Source organism: Oncorhynchus mykiss, chromosome 25 (genome assembly GCF_013265735.2).
Source record: "Oncorhynchus mykiss isolate Arlee chromosome 25, USDA_OmykA_1.1, whole genome shotgun sequence".
NCBI lineage: Eukaryota > Metazoa > Chordata > Actinopteri > Salmoniformes > Salmonidae > Oncorhynchus > Oncorhynchus mykiss.
In genome coordinates this window covers 20,140,967-20,156,100 of record NC_048589.1, presented here as the reverse complement: position 1 = coordinate 20,156,100, position 15,134 = coordinate 20,140,967, and the positions used below count along the sequence as shown (strand labels likewise).

The 15,134-nt window shown below is 48.3% G+C and overlaps 1 protein-coding gene across 6 annotated transcripts in view; it reads left to right on the top strand.

Annotated features, from left to right (window-relative positions):
• The first annotated feature begins 14,278 nt into the window (after nt 1-14,278).
• Nucleotides 14,279-15,134, top strand: part of LOC110505542 (G patch domain-containing protein 2-like) — a 40,065-nt gene continuing 39,209 nt past the window's right edge. For 2 of the 6 annotated variants that reach the window (XM_021584833.2, XM_021584832.2), the window contains exon 1: nt 14,282-14,917. Coding sequence is in view for 4 of the 6 variants with exons in the window: in XM_021584831.2 (XP_021440506.1) it covers nt 14,875-14,948 (74 nt within the window). In the remaining 2 variants the exon portion in view is untranslated. Of the gene's footprint in view, nt 14,949-15,134 lie in introns of all 6 variants that reach the window. The other 4 variants (XM_021584830.2, XM_021584829.2, XM_021584831.2 and 1 more) reach the window with 3 other exon arrangements.

Sequence of the window (15,134 nt, the reverse complement as noted above, 5' to 3'; positions counted from 1 at the left end):
CCACAGCCCACCATACAGGACAAAGCTCGGAATCCAATTATCTTCCCTGTAATTTGTGGGAATTTTACGCTTCCCTTTTTATGCTCTGGCTGGCTCCAATATTCCACTGTACCTGTGCAAGCTACAAGGCAGGTTGGAGGGACTATTTTTCTAGCAGAGATTTTGTAGATTAGGAGCAGTGTCCATAGAACTCCAAAATGTGTGAATTAAGATTGGGAAACTGGATTGTTTCAGCTGCCATCAATTATTCCATGACTATTATATTGTATTGTGATGCAGCCTACATAATTCAAGATTAAAGAAAGTCTAGATTTTCATTACCCTACTGACATCGTATTACTTATTTTGGCTGATTGGGAAAGACCAAGAAAGGTCATTTTTGTGTTAAATCTTTACATGTTAGCATGGGCACGGGATGTCAACTGTCTATGTTTTGAATACATTTTCATGGAATCAGTGGGTTACACCTCTATGGTAAACTACAGTGTGCTGGATGTCCTGTCTGCCTCAAAGACACTGCCATGCAACATACACTTAGAGAGAACAGTGAAGTACACACTAGCTAATGGATTACCAAACCCAAACCAGAGTTTTACCAGCACTCAGGTTTGGCGTGAAGTCAGGCAGGTCTTTTTGACGTATGTACGGGCGCAGGCCCCCCACCTGCCCGGCCCCCGACTGGGTTTGATTTAATTAAAAGGAAGAGGGTGCATCAATTTCAGCAGCGTCGCGGGGAGATGACAGTACACAAATTGAAAGTAAGCAGATCGGCAGGGCCGGGAGGGGGCCAGTTCATTAACATGGAACACAATTCTGTGTGCAATGTAACAAGATTAGAAACATTATTATCATTCCACCCCCAGACATAAAGTCCCTGTCACAGCCTGAGAGAGAGGAGAGAAGAGAGGGGGATCCCATGTAGCCACTCAGCTTGTGACAACACTGAGATGGTGTGGAATAAACGCATTGGATTTGACGTGAATACAAGTACTCTGATATATTTTTGAATAGGATATGGGGGAAATCTACAAAAGAGCTTTTTCATGCAATTTGAATGGAGCATATTCAAAGAGACAGTTGGATGTGCGACAGTGTCTAGGACTAGAGAAACAGTTGGAGAGAGATATAGAGAGAAAGTGAGCATGATTACCTGTCAAAAGCATGAATTCCCTGTCATCCGGCTCTGGATTCAGGGATTGATGTAATGTATGATGGAACTAGTGTGTGTGTGTGAGATTATCAAGACAGGTCTGTTTACCCACAGCGTCCTATCATAGCATGGTCAATAGCTGTGATGCTAGGCCAGGATTAGGTCCTCAGCGCTGTGACTGCCGTGATTACATCGCTTCACACACTTTTACTCACGACAGCCGCAACTGATGTACTTATCACTTCCAGACTCCCTGACATACCCCTCCACTGCTGCTCCTGCTGCTCATCACACTGCTCATCACACGGAGGGATTAGATTTGTTTGAGTGAAGATCTTCCTACACTGGTCTGAAGGAACATGTACTGTAACAGTCCAGAAACGAGTTTCAGTTTTACCCAAAAACATATCCCTTTGGTGAATGTGGTTTTTAGCTTTATGTAGAATCTCTGATGCTGTGTATCCATCCCTTCTATTGACTCTTCAGATTAGATCGGGGGTTATATGCTAGTGTTCCCTTTCAGGAAATCCAGAGGAGGAATGTGAATGCGTTTAGTCCAAGAGGAGGTCTGTTAATGAACAGTAAAGACAGATGAGTCTCTCTGATGCCAAGCAGGTCGCATGAATTGGATTAGTGTGACCTGAGATTGGGATGGATAGCTGTCTATGTGCCAAGTGGTCATTAGCTTGGCAGCACCACCACATGCTCAAAACTTCCCCTCAATACAAATCCTAGCACTGAACCTCCTTCCAAAGGAAAGAGAGCAGCTAATCAGGGAGAATAGTTTAGATGTCTGCATTTAATTTAGAGTGGAGCATGGACACAGGAATATTTATTTTTGACCTTTTATTTAACTAGGCAAGTCAGTTAAGAACATATTCTTATTTACAATGACAGCCTAGGAACAGTGGGTTAACTGTCTTGTTCAGGGGCAGAACGACAGATTTTTACCTTGTCAGCACAGGGATTTGATCTTGCAGCCTTTCAGTTACTAGTCCAACACTCTAACCACTAGCCTACCTGCCGCCCCTCTGGATTTTAAAGTGGGCATGTCATGGTGTCTGTGTTCTAAGATGATTACCTTATACTAAACATAAACAATGAAAATCATATCAGCATCTGGTGAATACGATTTATCAATGGTTGTCAAAGCACACTTTATGAATGAAGACCTTGTTGAGTTTGTCTCCAGAACGCTCCAGGGGTTCAGCATGCTGCTGCTGTGTATTTAACAGGCTAATGTCATGTTCTCCAGTGGGGCTGTGGTAGGCACCAGTACAGGAGGAAGTGGTCTCTGCCTCACCCCATTCTCCAAATGGGCACCAGTATGAATCAGTCCCTGCCTGGATGTTGTTATCAATCACGCTGGGTCCCAGGGGGGGCTGGTGAGGGGAGGGGAGCCTCCCTGATCCTGGTCCATATAAAAGGCTGTGATGTATTAGAGCAGATGAGCATCGGACTGTTCTGACACATGACTGACAGCTCATTTGACAGCCCCGGGAAAGTGTGCAGTGGAACTTTCAATCTCATTTAATATTGGGAAAGAATGGGATTGTGGTGGTGGGGAGATTTTAAAAATATATTGTTTCACCCCCTTTAAGTCAATGCGAGGCTCACGGGGTGACTGTGGTGAACCCCTGGTCCAGAAATGCTACAAGCCAACAAGACTCTGAGCTAAGTCTCAATCAGAAACCGACTGATCCCTGGCCTGAGTCCCTCGGGTAAGAATCACCCTCCTCAGGTTTAGTTAGTCATGTTACAGCAGAAAAACAACAGAGTTCACAAAGCCAGGAAAGAAAACAAAAACATGCATAAATCAAGTGGTCAGACTGGTGCTTTCCAAACAGGTCATCTCTGTCATTCAATCGCTCCACGGCGAGGCGCGGTCATGAAATAGGATAGCCACAAAAACAGCTACAGCACAGAGCTCATCTCTCTCTCTCTCTCTAGACAGGCCATCTACCACTGTCAAGTCCCTTTCTATCTGAGAGGCCTATTCCTTTCTGTTGTATCTGTGTTTTTACATGACTTATTTCACAGTCATTTAAGGTCAGTAAAGTCATATAACATCCCTTAATTACATGAGAAATGTTGAATTATTTCAGTAGAAAATCTCAGGGGTCTCAAATGTCCCAATGTGCCTCTCCAATGATCAATCATAGTGGGGTAATTAGCCATTTTACAGCTATTAAAAAGACATGCAACCCTTTTCATTATGTCCAATCTATTTTTATATCACCATTGTTCATTATTACATTTCTCTTTATTTCAACCTTTGAAAGTTATTTGAAACTTTGTGCGAGTGCTTTGAGGTTTGGAACGTGAAAGGCAGCGTTCCCTGTCCACCATATACAGTCGCCCACCTCCTCTCCACCCCTCCTCCAAAAGCCCATGTTCTAAATGAGGTCACCAGCAGCGCCTCAGGAGTAGAGTGTCAGCTGCTGTTTTTCCATTACTGCTGGATGGGACAAGTCGCACCACACCACACCACACCACAGCAACAGCAGCTCTGGTTCCTGAACCAGTGTCTACCTCTCTGACAGGCCTGAACTGACGCCACACCAGCTCTGTCACTCCCCAACCAGGCCGAGCAGTGACCACAGACAGAAACCTATCCCACAGATGCAGGAAAATGTATCTGCCCCAAATCAGCTGGCCTAGTTGTCCCTATAGTCCTGTTTATACCTGGTTCTGACATGGAGCCTTTGTCCTAATCTTGTCCACATTGTGATTGTGCTCACCTTTTTAGACAAGTGTGGACGATTAAAAGATGAAATGTGCTCTGATTGTGAAACAGACAAGATCAGGTCAAGATCAGGACAAAGGACTCATGTTAACGACAGGTATAAACAGGGCTTCTGTCACGTCTCCCCTGTTTGTCTCCCACATCTCATCTCTCCTCCTGTCTCTAGTCTCTTGTCTGACTTTGATGGCATCCATATTTTCCTGTTAATGTGGTGGAAGCCGCGTGAATGTCCGTATCGTCTAAGTGATGATTACAATTTATTGCATGCTGACTTCATTCAGGTTGCTAGGTTGTGCTGGCATAAGTCATAATTATGTGGTGACAGTGTAAGAGAGAGTGGCTGCATTGGCCACTCATCCAGGCCAGTTAAAATATATAATTAGCCCAGTAAGAGGTGTATGCTCCAGATTGGATAAAGTATTAAATGTTTGGATGAACCTGAGCTCCATTTCTAACTAACTAACTAACTATCTTTCTCTCTTTCTCTCGCTATTAGCCCATTAGCAGTTATGTAATATTGTATACTGATGTGACAGTGGACAGGGAAAGTGGTTAAATTAAGTGTCACGTTCTGACCTTTATTTCCTTTGTTTGGTCTTTATTTAGTATGGTCAGGGCGTGAGTTGGGGTGGGCAGTCTGTGTGTGTTTTTCTATGTTGGGGTTTTGAGTTCAGCCTAGTATGGTTCTCAATCAGGCAGGTGTCGTTAGTTGTCTCTGATTGAGAATCATACTTAGGTAGCCTGGGTTTCACTTTTGAGTGGTGGGTGTTTGTTTCCGTGTGAGTATTTGTTGCCACACGGTACTGTTTCGGTTTCGTTCACGGTCACGTTAATTGTTTTGTATTTCATAGTGTTCAGTTTATGTCTTAAAATAAACGTTATGGATACTTGCCACGCTGCGCATTGGTCCTCCTCTCCTTCTCGCTTCTCCTCCTCAGAAGAGGAGTAAGAATGTTGTTACATTAAGCCAGACTAGTGGTTGTCTTATAGCAGCTCCTGGCTGTCTGTCACAGAAGGACAGAGGAAGACTGAAGAGACTGAGAGCATGCAACTATGGGAATTTACAGTAATGTGAGCTTAGCTATTTCTGTAAAGTTTGAACCAAAGATGACTGGCATGCCCTTGGTATAAAGCTGAGACACTGCACTTTTGTATTGATGACACCCTTCCATCCAGAAGAAGGTATTTCATTTTTAACACTAGTCTATAATTGCACTACTTCATTGTAAGACAACAAAGTGAGTCAAACGATATACAGTAACACGTCAAATCGCTCAATTTGTCCCTGGTTAAGCTGTAATGGAGGGGTCGGAGTGGGGCTGACAGCCTGCCTGCCGCTGTGCTGCTTTGCACCAGGCCCCCCAGCCCCCTGTGACACTCACATGTGTGTGTGTGTGCACACCGCCAGATAGGGTTTCGCAGAGCGTGACTGTGTGTTATTCACACTGACGAGTTCCGCTGTTCACTGTCACCTCTCATTGTGAGAGGAAATAAGCCAGTGGAGGAGAGCCGTGGCCAGGGGAAGGTGGAGGAGATGAGAGCCTAGGGGAGGGGAGGGTGGAGGAGAGGAGAGCCTACGGAGGGGACCCAGGGGAGGAGAGGGTGGAGGAGAGGAGAGCCTACGGAGGGGACCCAGGGGAGGGGAGGGTGGAGGAGAGGAGAGCCTACGGAGGGGACCCAGGGGAGGGGAGGGTGGAGGAGAGGAGAGCCTACGGAGGGGACCCAGGGGAGGGGAGGGTGGAGGAGAGGAGAGCCTAGGAAGGGGACCCAGGGGAGGGTGGAGGAGAGGAGAGCCTACGGAGGGGACCCAGGGGAGGGTGGAGGAGAGGAGAGCCTACGGAGGGGACCCAGGGGAGGGCGGAGGAGAGGAGAGCCTACGAAGGGGACCCAGGGGAAGGTGGAGGAGAGGAGAGCCTACGGAGGGGACCCAGGGGAGGGGAGGGTGGAGGAGAGGAGAGCCTACGGAGGGGACCCAGGGGAGGGGAGGGTGGAGGAGAGGAGAGCCTACGGAGGGGACCCAGGGGAGGGGAAGGTGGAGGAGAGGAGAGCCCAGGGGAGGGGAGGGTGGAGGAGAGGAGAGCCTACGGAGGGGACCCAGGGGAGGGGAAGGTGGAGGAGAGGAGAGCCCACGGAGGGGACCCAGGGGAGGGGAAGGTGGAGGAGAGGAGAGCCTACAGAGGGGACCCAGGTGAGGGGAGGGTGGAAGAGAGGAGAGCCTACGGAGGGGACCCAGGGGAGGGGAAGGTGGAGGAGAGGAGAGCCTACGGAGGGGACCCAGGGGAGGTGGGGGTGGAGGAGAGGAGAGCCTATGGAGGGGACCCAGGGGAGGGGAAGGTGGAGGAGAGGAGAGCCTACGGAGGGGACCCAGGGGAGGGGAAGGTGGAGGAGAGGAGAGTCTACGGAGGGGACCCAGGGGAGGAGAGGGTGGAGGAGAGGAGAGCCTACGGAGGGGACCCAGGGGAGGAGAGGGTGGAGGAGAGCCTACGGAGGGGACCCAGGGGAGGGGATGCTGGAGGAGAGGAGAGCCTACGGAGGGGACCCAGGGGAGGGTAGGGTGGAGGTGAGGAGAGCCTACGGAGGGGACCCAGGGGAGGGTAGGGTGGAGGAGAGGAGAGCCTACGGAGGGGACCCAGGGGAGGGGAGGGTGGAAGAGAGGAGAGCCTACGGAGGGGACCCAGGGGAGGGGAAGGTGGAGGAGAGGAGAGCCTACGGAGGGGACCCAGGGGAGGTGGGGGTGGAGGAGAGGAGAGCCTACGGAGGGGACCCAGGGGAGGGGAAGGTGGAGGAGAGGAGAGCCTACGGAGGGGACCCAGGGGAGGAGAGGGTGGAGGAGAGGAGAGCCTACGGAGGGGACCCAGGGGAGGAGAGGGTGGAGGAGAGCCTACGGAGGGGGCCAGGGCATGGGAGGGTGGAGGAGAGGAGAGCCTACAGAGGGGGCCAGGGGAGGGGAGGGTGGAGGAGAGGAGGGCCTGTGGACGAGGCCAGAGTAGGGGAGGGTGGAAGAGAGGAGAGCCTACGGAGGGGGCCAGGGCAGGGTAGGGTGAAGAGAGGAAAGCCTACGGAGGGGGCCAGGGCAGGGGAGGGTGGAGTAGAGGGGAGCCTGTGGGAGAAGCACCCTCAGGCCCAGGGCCCAAAGATCAGTTACCCTCCTAGGGAGAACAGGGCTCCCAGGCGAGAACAGGCCTCCCCTCCCCCTAGGGGAGGGGAGGCTGGAGGAGAGGAGAGCCCTACGGAGGGGACCTAGGGGAGGGGAGGGTGGAGGAAAGGAGAGCCTATGGAGGGGACCCAGGGGAGGGGAGGGTAGAGGAAAGGAGAGCCTACGCAGGGGACCCAGGGGAGGGGAGGGTGGAAGAGAGGAGAGCCTACGGAGGGGACCCAGGGGAGGGGAAGGTGGAGGAGAGGAGAGCCTACGGAGGAGACCCAGGGGAGGTGGGGGTGGAGGAGAGGAGAGCCTACGGAGGGGACCCAGGGGAGGGGAAGGTGGAGGAGAGGAGAGCCTACGGAGGGGACCCAGGGGAGGGGAAGGTGGAGGAGAGGAGAGCCTACGGAGGGGACCCAGGGGAGGGGAAGGTGGAGGAGAGGAGAGCCTACGGAGGGGACCCAGGGGAGGGGAAGGTGGAGGAGAGGAGAGCCTGCGGAGGGGACCCAGGGGAGGAGAGGGTGGAGGAGAGGAGAGCCTACGGAGGGGACCCAGGGGAGGAGAGGGTGGAGGAGAGCCTACGGAGGGGGCCAGGGCATGGGAGGGTGGAGAAGAGGAGAGCCTACAGAGGGGGCCAGGGGAGGGGAGGGTGGAGGAGAGGAGGGCCTGTGGACGAGGCCAGAGTAGGGGAGGGTGGAAGAGAGGAGAGCCTACGGAGGGGGCCAGGGCAGGGTAGGGTGAAGAGAGGAAAGCCTACGGAGGGGGCCAGGGCAGGGGAGGGTGGAGTAGAGGGGAGCCTGTGGGAGGAGCACCCTCAGGCCCAGGGCCCAAAGATCAGTTACCCTCCTAGGGAGAACAGGGCTCCCAGCTGTAAGCAGTTGAATGGTTATGTTTCATTCAGATATTCAGTGAGCAGTGCTGTGCTGCTCAATTCATTCTGGATGAGCACCAGAGTTTGTTAGCACATTCTTCCAGACAGCGGAGGGCCTCCAGCTGTGTTCAGGGAGGTGGTGTTATGGTGTTTGATTTGTTGTGAAGACTCAAACAGCAGGACACAGCAGATTCCAGGTTGACCCAGCAGGCCTGTGGAGAGTGACACTTCCTCTCAGTGTCTGGTCCTGCAGCGCGCCGTGCCAGCAGAGCCTCAGTGCTGTGCCGCCACTCCGTTTATCATCACCACAACCACCCACTGTGGGCGGCCAGTGGGACGAGACTCAGACACCTCTCTATCTCTCACCCCTTCTTCTCCTCTTCTCCTCCCCTCCCTATGGTCCCACTCCAGGGAGACTAAAAAAGCCGGATTCTCTGTCTGATTGTTTTTGTTACAGTGTGCAGGAAAATAGACTGTAGTTTCTTACAAAAGCAAATGCTGAGTCTCATCTGATCTTACGGCCCTAAAGAGTGGCCTGGCCTGAATGGTAGTGATTGGAAAATTACAGGGCTTCTCCTCAAGCATTGTCACAAGTCAGACTCTTATCTGCTCAAGTGAACGAACATCAGCTGAATGGTCGCAATTCATTCAATTTTGATCTTTGTCGCCATCCATCTGGCAATTCTAGGACGCTTTGTGTATGTCTGTAAACTCTATAGGAGAATGTTACGAAACATCAGCGCAAGTCTGAAGGTTTCAGCTCCTCTGTAAGTGAACAGCTCATTTTACAGGGACCACATGTCAATCTGTGCCAACATTCACACAAGATTCAAAATGTGTGCGGCAAACTTTACATAACGTGAATGTGTTAAACTACCGTAATGTGGTTGTCAAACAGGGTAGCTTGAGATAGCAGTCTTACAAACGTATGATGTCTGTGGGTAGAAATACCTGTTGTGTTGCCAGTGTGATGATTATTGTCACCCTCCCCACCCCCTCCCCACCCCCTCCCCACACCCTCCCCACACCCTCCCCACCCCCTGCCCACACCCTCCCCACCCCCTCCCCACCCCCTCCCCACACCCTCCCCACCCCCTCCCCACACCCTCCCCACCCCCTCCCCACCCCCTCCCTACACCCTCCCCACCCCCTCCCCACACCCTCCCCACACCCTCCCCACCCCCTCCCCACACCCTCCCCACCCCCTCCCCACACCCTCCCCACCCCCTCCCTACACCCTCCCCACCCCCTCCCCACACCCTCCCCACCCCCTCCCCACCCCCTCCACTGGAGTGGCGTAGTTGAAATGATTCAAATTGGGAAGGAGTAAAACAAGGGCCTTTTCAGAACAGACTCTCTATCAGGTTTGAAGGTGTGTGTGTGTGTGTGTTTAAACTGGAGTTACCAGAGCCATCATCATGCCTGTGATCAGAATAGTGGTGTGATCAAAAGAGCCCAGCCCCCCACCAACACCCTCTTCCATCTCTCTCTCTCTCTCGCTTTCCAACTATTAACACCCAACTATCTCCTTTATCCTCCCAACCCCCATTCTATTGTTTTTTTCTTTGTCCCCCCCTCTTTCATCCTCTACGCCTCTCTCTCTCTCCTCCTCACCCCCTCCCTCTCTCCCTTTCTCTTCCACCCCTCTGCCTTGGCCCTCTGCCTGCTCTTCCGTTCACCCCCATGTTCGCAAATCACTTCTTCCTGTGTCAGCAGGTAAATTGTTTTGTCCTCCCATTCCCTGCTTTCATTACCTTGTGTAAATTAAGCGATATGTCGTCCACTGGTGCGCGCCAGAGCACCCACCGTGGCAACGCCAAAATCATGAGATTTGGCATAATAAATGAAGACAAACTGGCAGTAGCACTGCTCCTTCTCCAGGCGGGCTCGCCTTCATTATTCGCTTAACTTGCCGTAGAAAATGACTTAACCCTGACCTTTGTATTACGTCCCATATTCACTCCAGATAAAAGCCTTTTTACAGCGCACAACAATTTATATTCCAGCAAAGAGGCTGCTTTTCTCTGTCAGTTTTCCAATCTCAGCTCCTGAACACACATCATTTAACTTGTCTTGCCTTCCTGTATTTGTCCATCAGTCCTTCTTTTTTACATAAAATCTGGCAGCATTATTCTGTGATTTGATGGCACCCACTCATTTTTTCCCCTTGGAATGTTTGATTGGAAGAAATATAGCCGGCTGGGGCTATCTCCTCTCTTCTGTGGAATCATGCGCTTGATGAAATAGTGTTCCCCCAGCAAGAATAATAAAAACAGACTTGTGCATTACGGGAGGCTCTCAATCTGCCAGCTCGGCTGGAGCAGAGCGAAAAAACCTCCCCCTGCCTCCTGACAGATTTCTATAGTTATCCCACCAGATAAATGGAAGCGGGTGACCAGGCTGGGGAAGGCCATAATGGAGCCAGGCATGGGGTGCAGAGCTGAGTTGGCCAACATGACTGCCTGCTGTGAATACTCACAGGTCAACCAGGGGCTGCTAATGGAGAAATTAGTTATTTTACCCCCAGCCCTTCCATTACCAATTCACTCTTTGGAGACATGTAAGGGCCACACAGAATAAATAAATAACCCATTGCTTTTCAGTGAAGAATGTCACAAGGTGTATTGACATTTGAATAAATGGACTTGAACTTTATTGTGTATTTCTATTTATTATGTAATTTCTATTGGGGGATGGCAACAAAGAGTACACCCTGACTCACTCCAGCTACTCTGAGGATAGAGGGGAGCTTTTCCATCAAGTGCTCATGTCATTGTTGTATCTGTGGAGGGTCCCTACTCATCCCCTGGTCTGTCTGAAGAATCAATCATGTTCATCAGCCTCTCTCTGGCAGACTGTTGTTGTTTGTACTGACACAAGACTGAGATATCAAAATGGGAGATAAAGGATCAAATGACTGCGGTGAACCCTGGCCCGCCCCTCTGCCAAATTGACATGTCAACCCTGCCTTCATTGGGACAAGCTGACATCACTAACTGTAGGAAACAACACAACTGGAACAATGTGCTACAATAAGGTCTCCAGGTACAGAGACACGACAAACACACTCACCACTGTTTCATTTCCTTGACAACAAAAACAATGCTCCTGTGTTGTTAATCATGTGGGGCCAGAAAAACAATCCTTTGAATCCTAATGAGAGATGTGTTTTGGCTTTTGTCATGTTGTTTATGTTGGTGTTTCTGGTCTTACAGTGGGTGTTGTAGCTAGCAGTGACTGGATCAACAATAACGATCAACAATGTTTCCTTTATTTTGAAGGAATGGGAAACATCAGGATGTATTTCTTTGATGAAAATGGTTCTGACCTTGTCAATGAAATCAGGGGCCTTCAAGCCCTGAATGTGACCAAAACAAACAATGATATGATTGTGGGAAACATTGGTATCAAGGGCCCCATTTTATAGCAAATCAGTGAGTTGTGTTGAGCGGCCACAGGATGCTCCAATACCAAGCTGCAGAGGAAATAATGAAAAAACGTAGCATGCAACTCATTTGTTACTGTGTAAAAGTTTCACAAGGTCGTTTTGAGAGCCATGTTAACCCAACACCTGAATACAGATTTGTTTCCTTGTTCTACAAGTCACGGAGCCCCAGGTCCTTAAGCGATCATTATTACCATACAAATAGACAGATCTATTTAACAACCCTCTTTTTATCACATAACACTTATTCTTTAGTGTTGCTCCTTGAAAGGCATTGAAATGAGGCTCCCCCTTTTGCAGCGAAGCGTCCATGGGTTGATAAAGGCTCAGAGCAATAGACGAAGCAAGGCTGACATCTTCTTAAGAGATGATAGGGAAGCCAAATCAAATAGGATGGAGCAGTCACTCTTTTCACAGATAGGTAGCTCATTTCTGCTGGCTGGGAGTTTGCTTCCCTAGTGACGCTCTGCCTGGGAAAGATAGCTCACTCGGACTCCATTCATTATTTCATTCCCTGTCCCTCTTTTTACAATTTAAGCTATTTCTTTTTGGCTTTAATGAGTTATGTATTTTTCCATTTTTGATGAGATCTTGGAATTTAGATTTTTTTGGGGGGGAGGGGACAAAATTCTTAATCACATTCCTTTTTCATTTATGTGAAAGAGGCAAAATCAATTATTTTTATTAGACAAAGCAGAATGCAAATGAATGGAATGGGTTGCATTAAGAAACAAAGGATCCGGAGAGGGCCTGATAAGTGTTATTCTTGCCCCCTGAGGTAAAGCGTGTGGCTTGGGTTATTAAACACTTTGCAAACATTTTCCCTCTCATCCAGGCAGCAAAATAAGTATTATAGCACCACCAAACAATGGTCAAAAAAGTAACGGTAATCATTTCAGCTATACTGTTTATAAATCATTTTCAAAGGGATTTGTCAAGAATGTGTGGGATATGATAGCAAGTGCTTTTCGAGAAGCGCAAAGCCGGACATCCTGTAGAGCTGTGCATGCCGGGTGCAACAGCAAGTGCTACAGCATAAGGATGTCTAAGCCGTGCTAGAATAGCTGTCTGAAGACAATCTCCATTGGTCATCACAGTCATATTTAACATGTGATGCAAGTTTCTTGCATGTCTGTTTAGGCTTTTGTTGGCCTGACTTTCAAAGACCCAAATGCCCTTTCCTGTGGAGGGGAGAGTCTCCTCTGTGGCAGAGTTGCCCCAAGTTTTCTTAACAGACTATTTACTTCTCAACTTAATCAAGCATGCACAACTCTACAGGATTTCCGGCTTGGCGCTTCTTGAAAAGCACTTTGCTATCATATCCCACACATTCTTGACAAATCCCTTTGAAAATGATCTAGAAAAGTTTTATTCTCTTGCAGAAGGCTCATTGAAAAGAAGAATTACATGACAGATAAAAAAAAACTTTATCACCAGTGAAAGGATAGACAATGTACGTTGAGAAATTGGGAAGATGGGAGAAACAATGAATATTAAGTGCCTTAGAATCTAAAGCTGTCCTGCCGACTAAATTGAAACTGTATATCCTGAGGGGGCAAGGTTTCCAAATTGCTAATTACCGCCTCTGAAAGGGGGTTGTTTCTGATATGTTTGCTTGTGAAAGGCTGGCATTTAATGAAGCAGTGGCTGAGTTTTTTTTATTCCCCCTCTCCGGCTTTCAGGCCTCTCCCCGGACTGCCTCCCAGGCCAGAACAATGGCGGGCCCTGGAGCCCAGCTCTCCCACAGGCCCGGTGAGAGGAGGCCGGGGGCTGGGTACTGAGGGAGCCGCTCAGCATGCTGACATATGGAGAGGACCGATAAGGTGGCAGCGGCACAGAGAGGCCCTTTCCCATGGGCCCAAGGGGAAATGTGCAGTTATTAAGAGTAAGATGAGAGAGATTAAATGGCTTTTGTGCTAATTTTCTCAGAAAATTAAATGTTTTATTTTACTTAGCCTGGCTTCATTTGAGAGTTGAAAGGAGTGGTAAATGACTTTTCATTCAGCCACACGTTCACTTTGAGGAAAACTTCCATTATTGGCACTTGTCAGACATTGTCTAAAAACACTTATTTATATTGTTTAAAAAAAAGTATGAACTTATCTAATACATTTAGAATGGGTCTTTCCCAACACACAAGGAACAATGTCACTTTGAGGGAACTATTCTGCAAACCACTAGGAATACTGTTTTCATACTAGCTGTATTATAGGCCCATCTATTGCTTGCCTGGTCAAGAAAAACAGTTGACCTGACATGATGTACTGTTATATTGCCCTCTGGGAAGTTTCCTTAAAAAATATATACAAAATAAAGATATTAATTCTATTCCCTTGTTATATGTCTATATATATGTCTATATATAACTAGACTCTGGTAGCCTATGTGCTTCAAGCCCCCATGCAGTCTTTGTAATGCATTTTTTAAGTCATCATGGTATGTCTGATAAATCTCTCTGTGTGTGTGTGTGTGTGTGTGTGTGTGTGTGTGTGTGTGTGTGTGTTTAATGAAACTAACTCAAAAATATATTTGTTCTCATTTATTTCCCTGAGCCTCCATTGGCCCTTGAAATGCTCAGTCTGATTGTGTGGGAGTTCGGAAGCAAATTTGAAGATATTTACATATCTTCTGAATGGCTGTTAGGATGGTTAAGAGCCAACCTCCTTACCCAGATGAACAGTCATTGGTCTATTATAATCAGATCACTTTGTGACACTTTGTGGCTAAAAATTCCATCCCACCTGAACAGCCTGAAATTCCAGGCATTTTTTTCAAACAGCTCCTACACAAAAAGGGCATTATCACCATGTTCACAATTTCAGTGTTATTTAGACCTCTTAATGTGAAAGAATACGTTTTTAACTGCACTGCCCCTTTAAGCATAGTGCAGAGAGCTCAACTAAGGTAGCTTCTTTTTTTATGGGTGGGATAAAGATCATATCTGGGTTGTGGGATCCTTGGAACCTTATCGTTTAAAATGTAAACTTCAATGGGATAGAAACGCTCCAAGGATCCCAGATAGGATCCTGGGATCCGTTATATCCAAGAACCGTTATATCCAAGCATACGTTATATCGAGGCAGAGTTTAGTATTGATAACTAGTCGCGCGATTTGCTAGCAACATGAGTCGATACTTGTAAAATGTACATTTAAAAAATGCATGACTGCACTGTACAACTGCGGTCCTCCCGCGATTTGCTTAAATTCATAATTTTAAGGAATACAGCCACCGATGTTTTCCTAATTTGTGTTGCTGAACTGGAGACATACTGACCTCCGAGATTCAATTGACAGAAGCAAGTTGAGCAACACAAATGAGGAAAACATCGGTGGCTGTTTTGGATAAAAGTGTTTTTTTTTAAGTATGAATTTCATCACCCCTGGTCAGCACCGCAGTTGTACAGGACACATTTAGCGCGACCAGTTATCAATACTCCGCCTTGATAAAGAGAGCACAGACCGAAAAAGACAGCGGGGCGGAAATTACTTCATTCGTTTGGCAGCGGGGCGGAAGTACGTCTCATGTTTACAGCTGTGAAAACAAAACAAGCAGGAACTGCGACTGGTGAGTGGAAACAACAGCATCGTTACATAACGTAAGGATATCATTTCATTGAGAAATGGAGCATGTAATCTCAAACAGCGTTCTCATTTTAAGTGCAGTAACAACAATTGTGTCACGATACCGTTGTAAGCGATATCAAGGTTTCGCAACGATAATGTTTTGGTTTGTGGTTTTCTTAGCACATCTCGCTCCCCAGGCTAGGCCTATTGTTATCTAA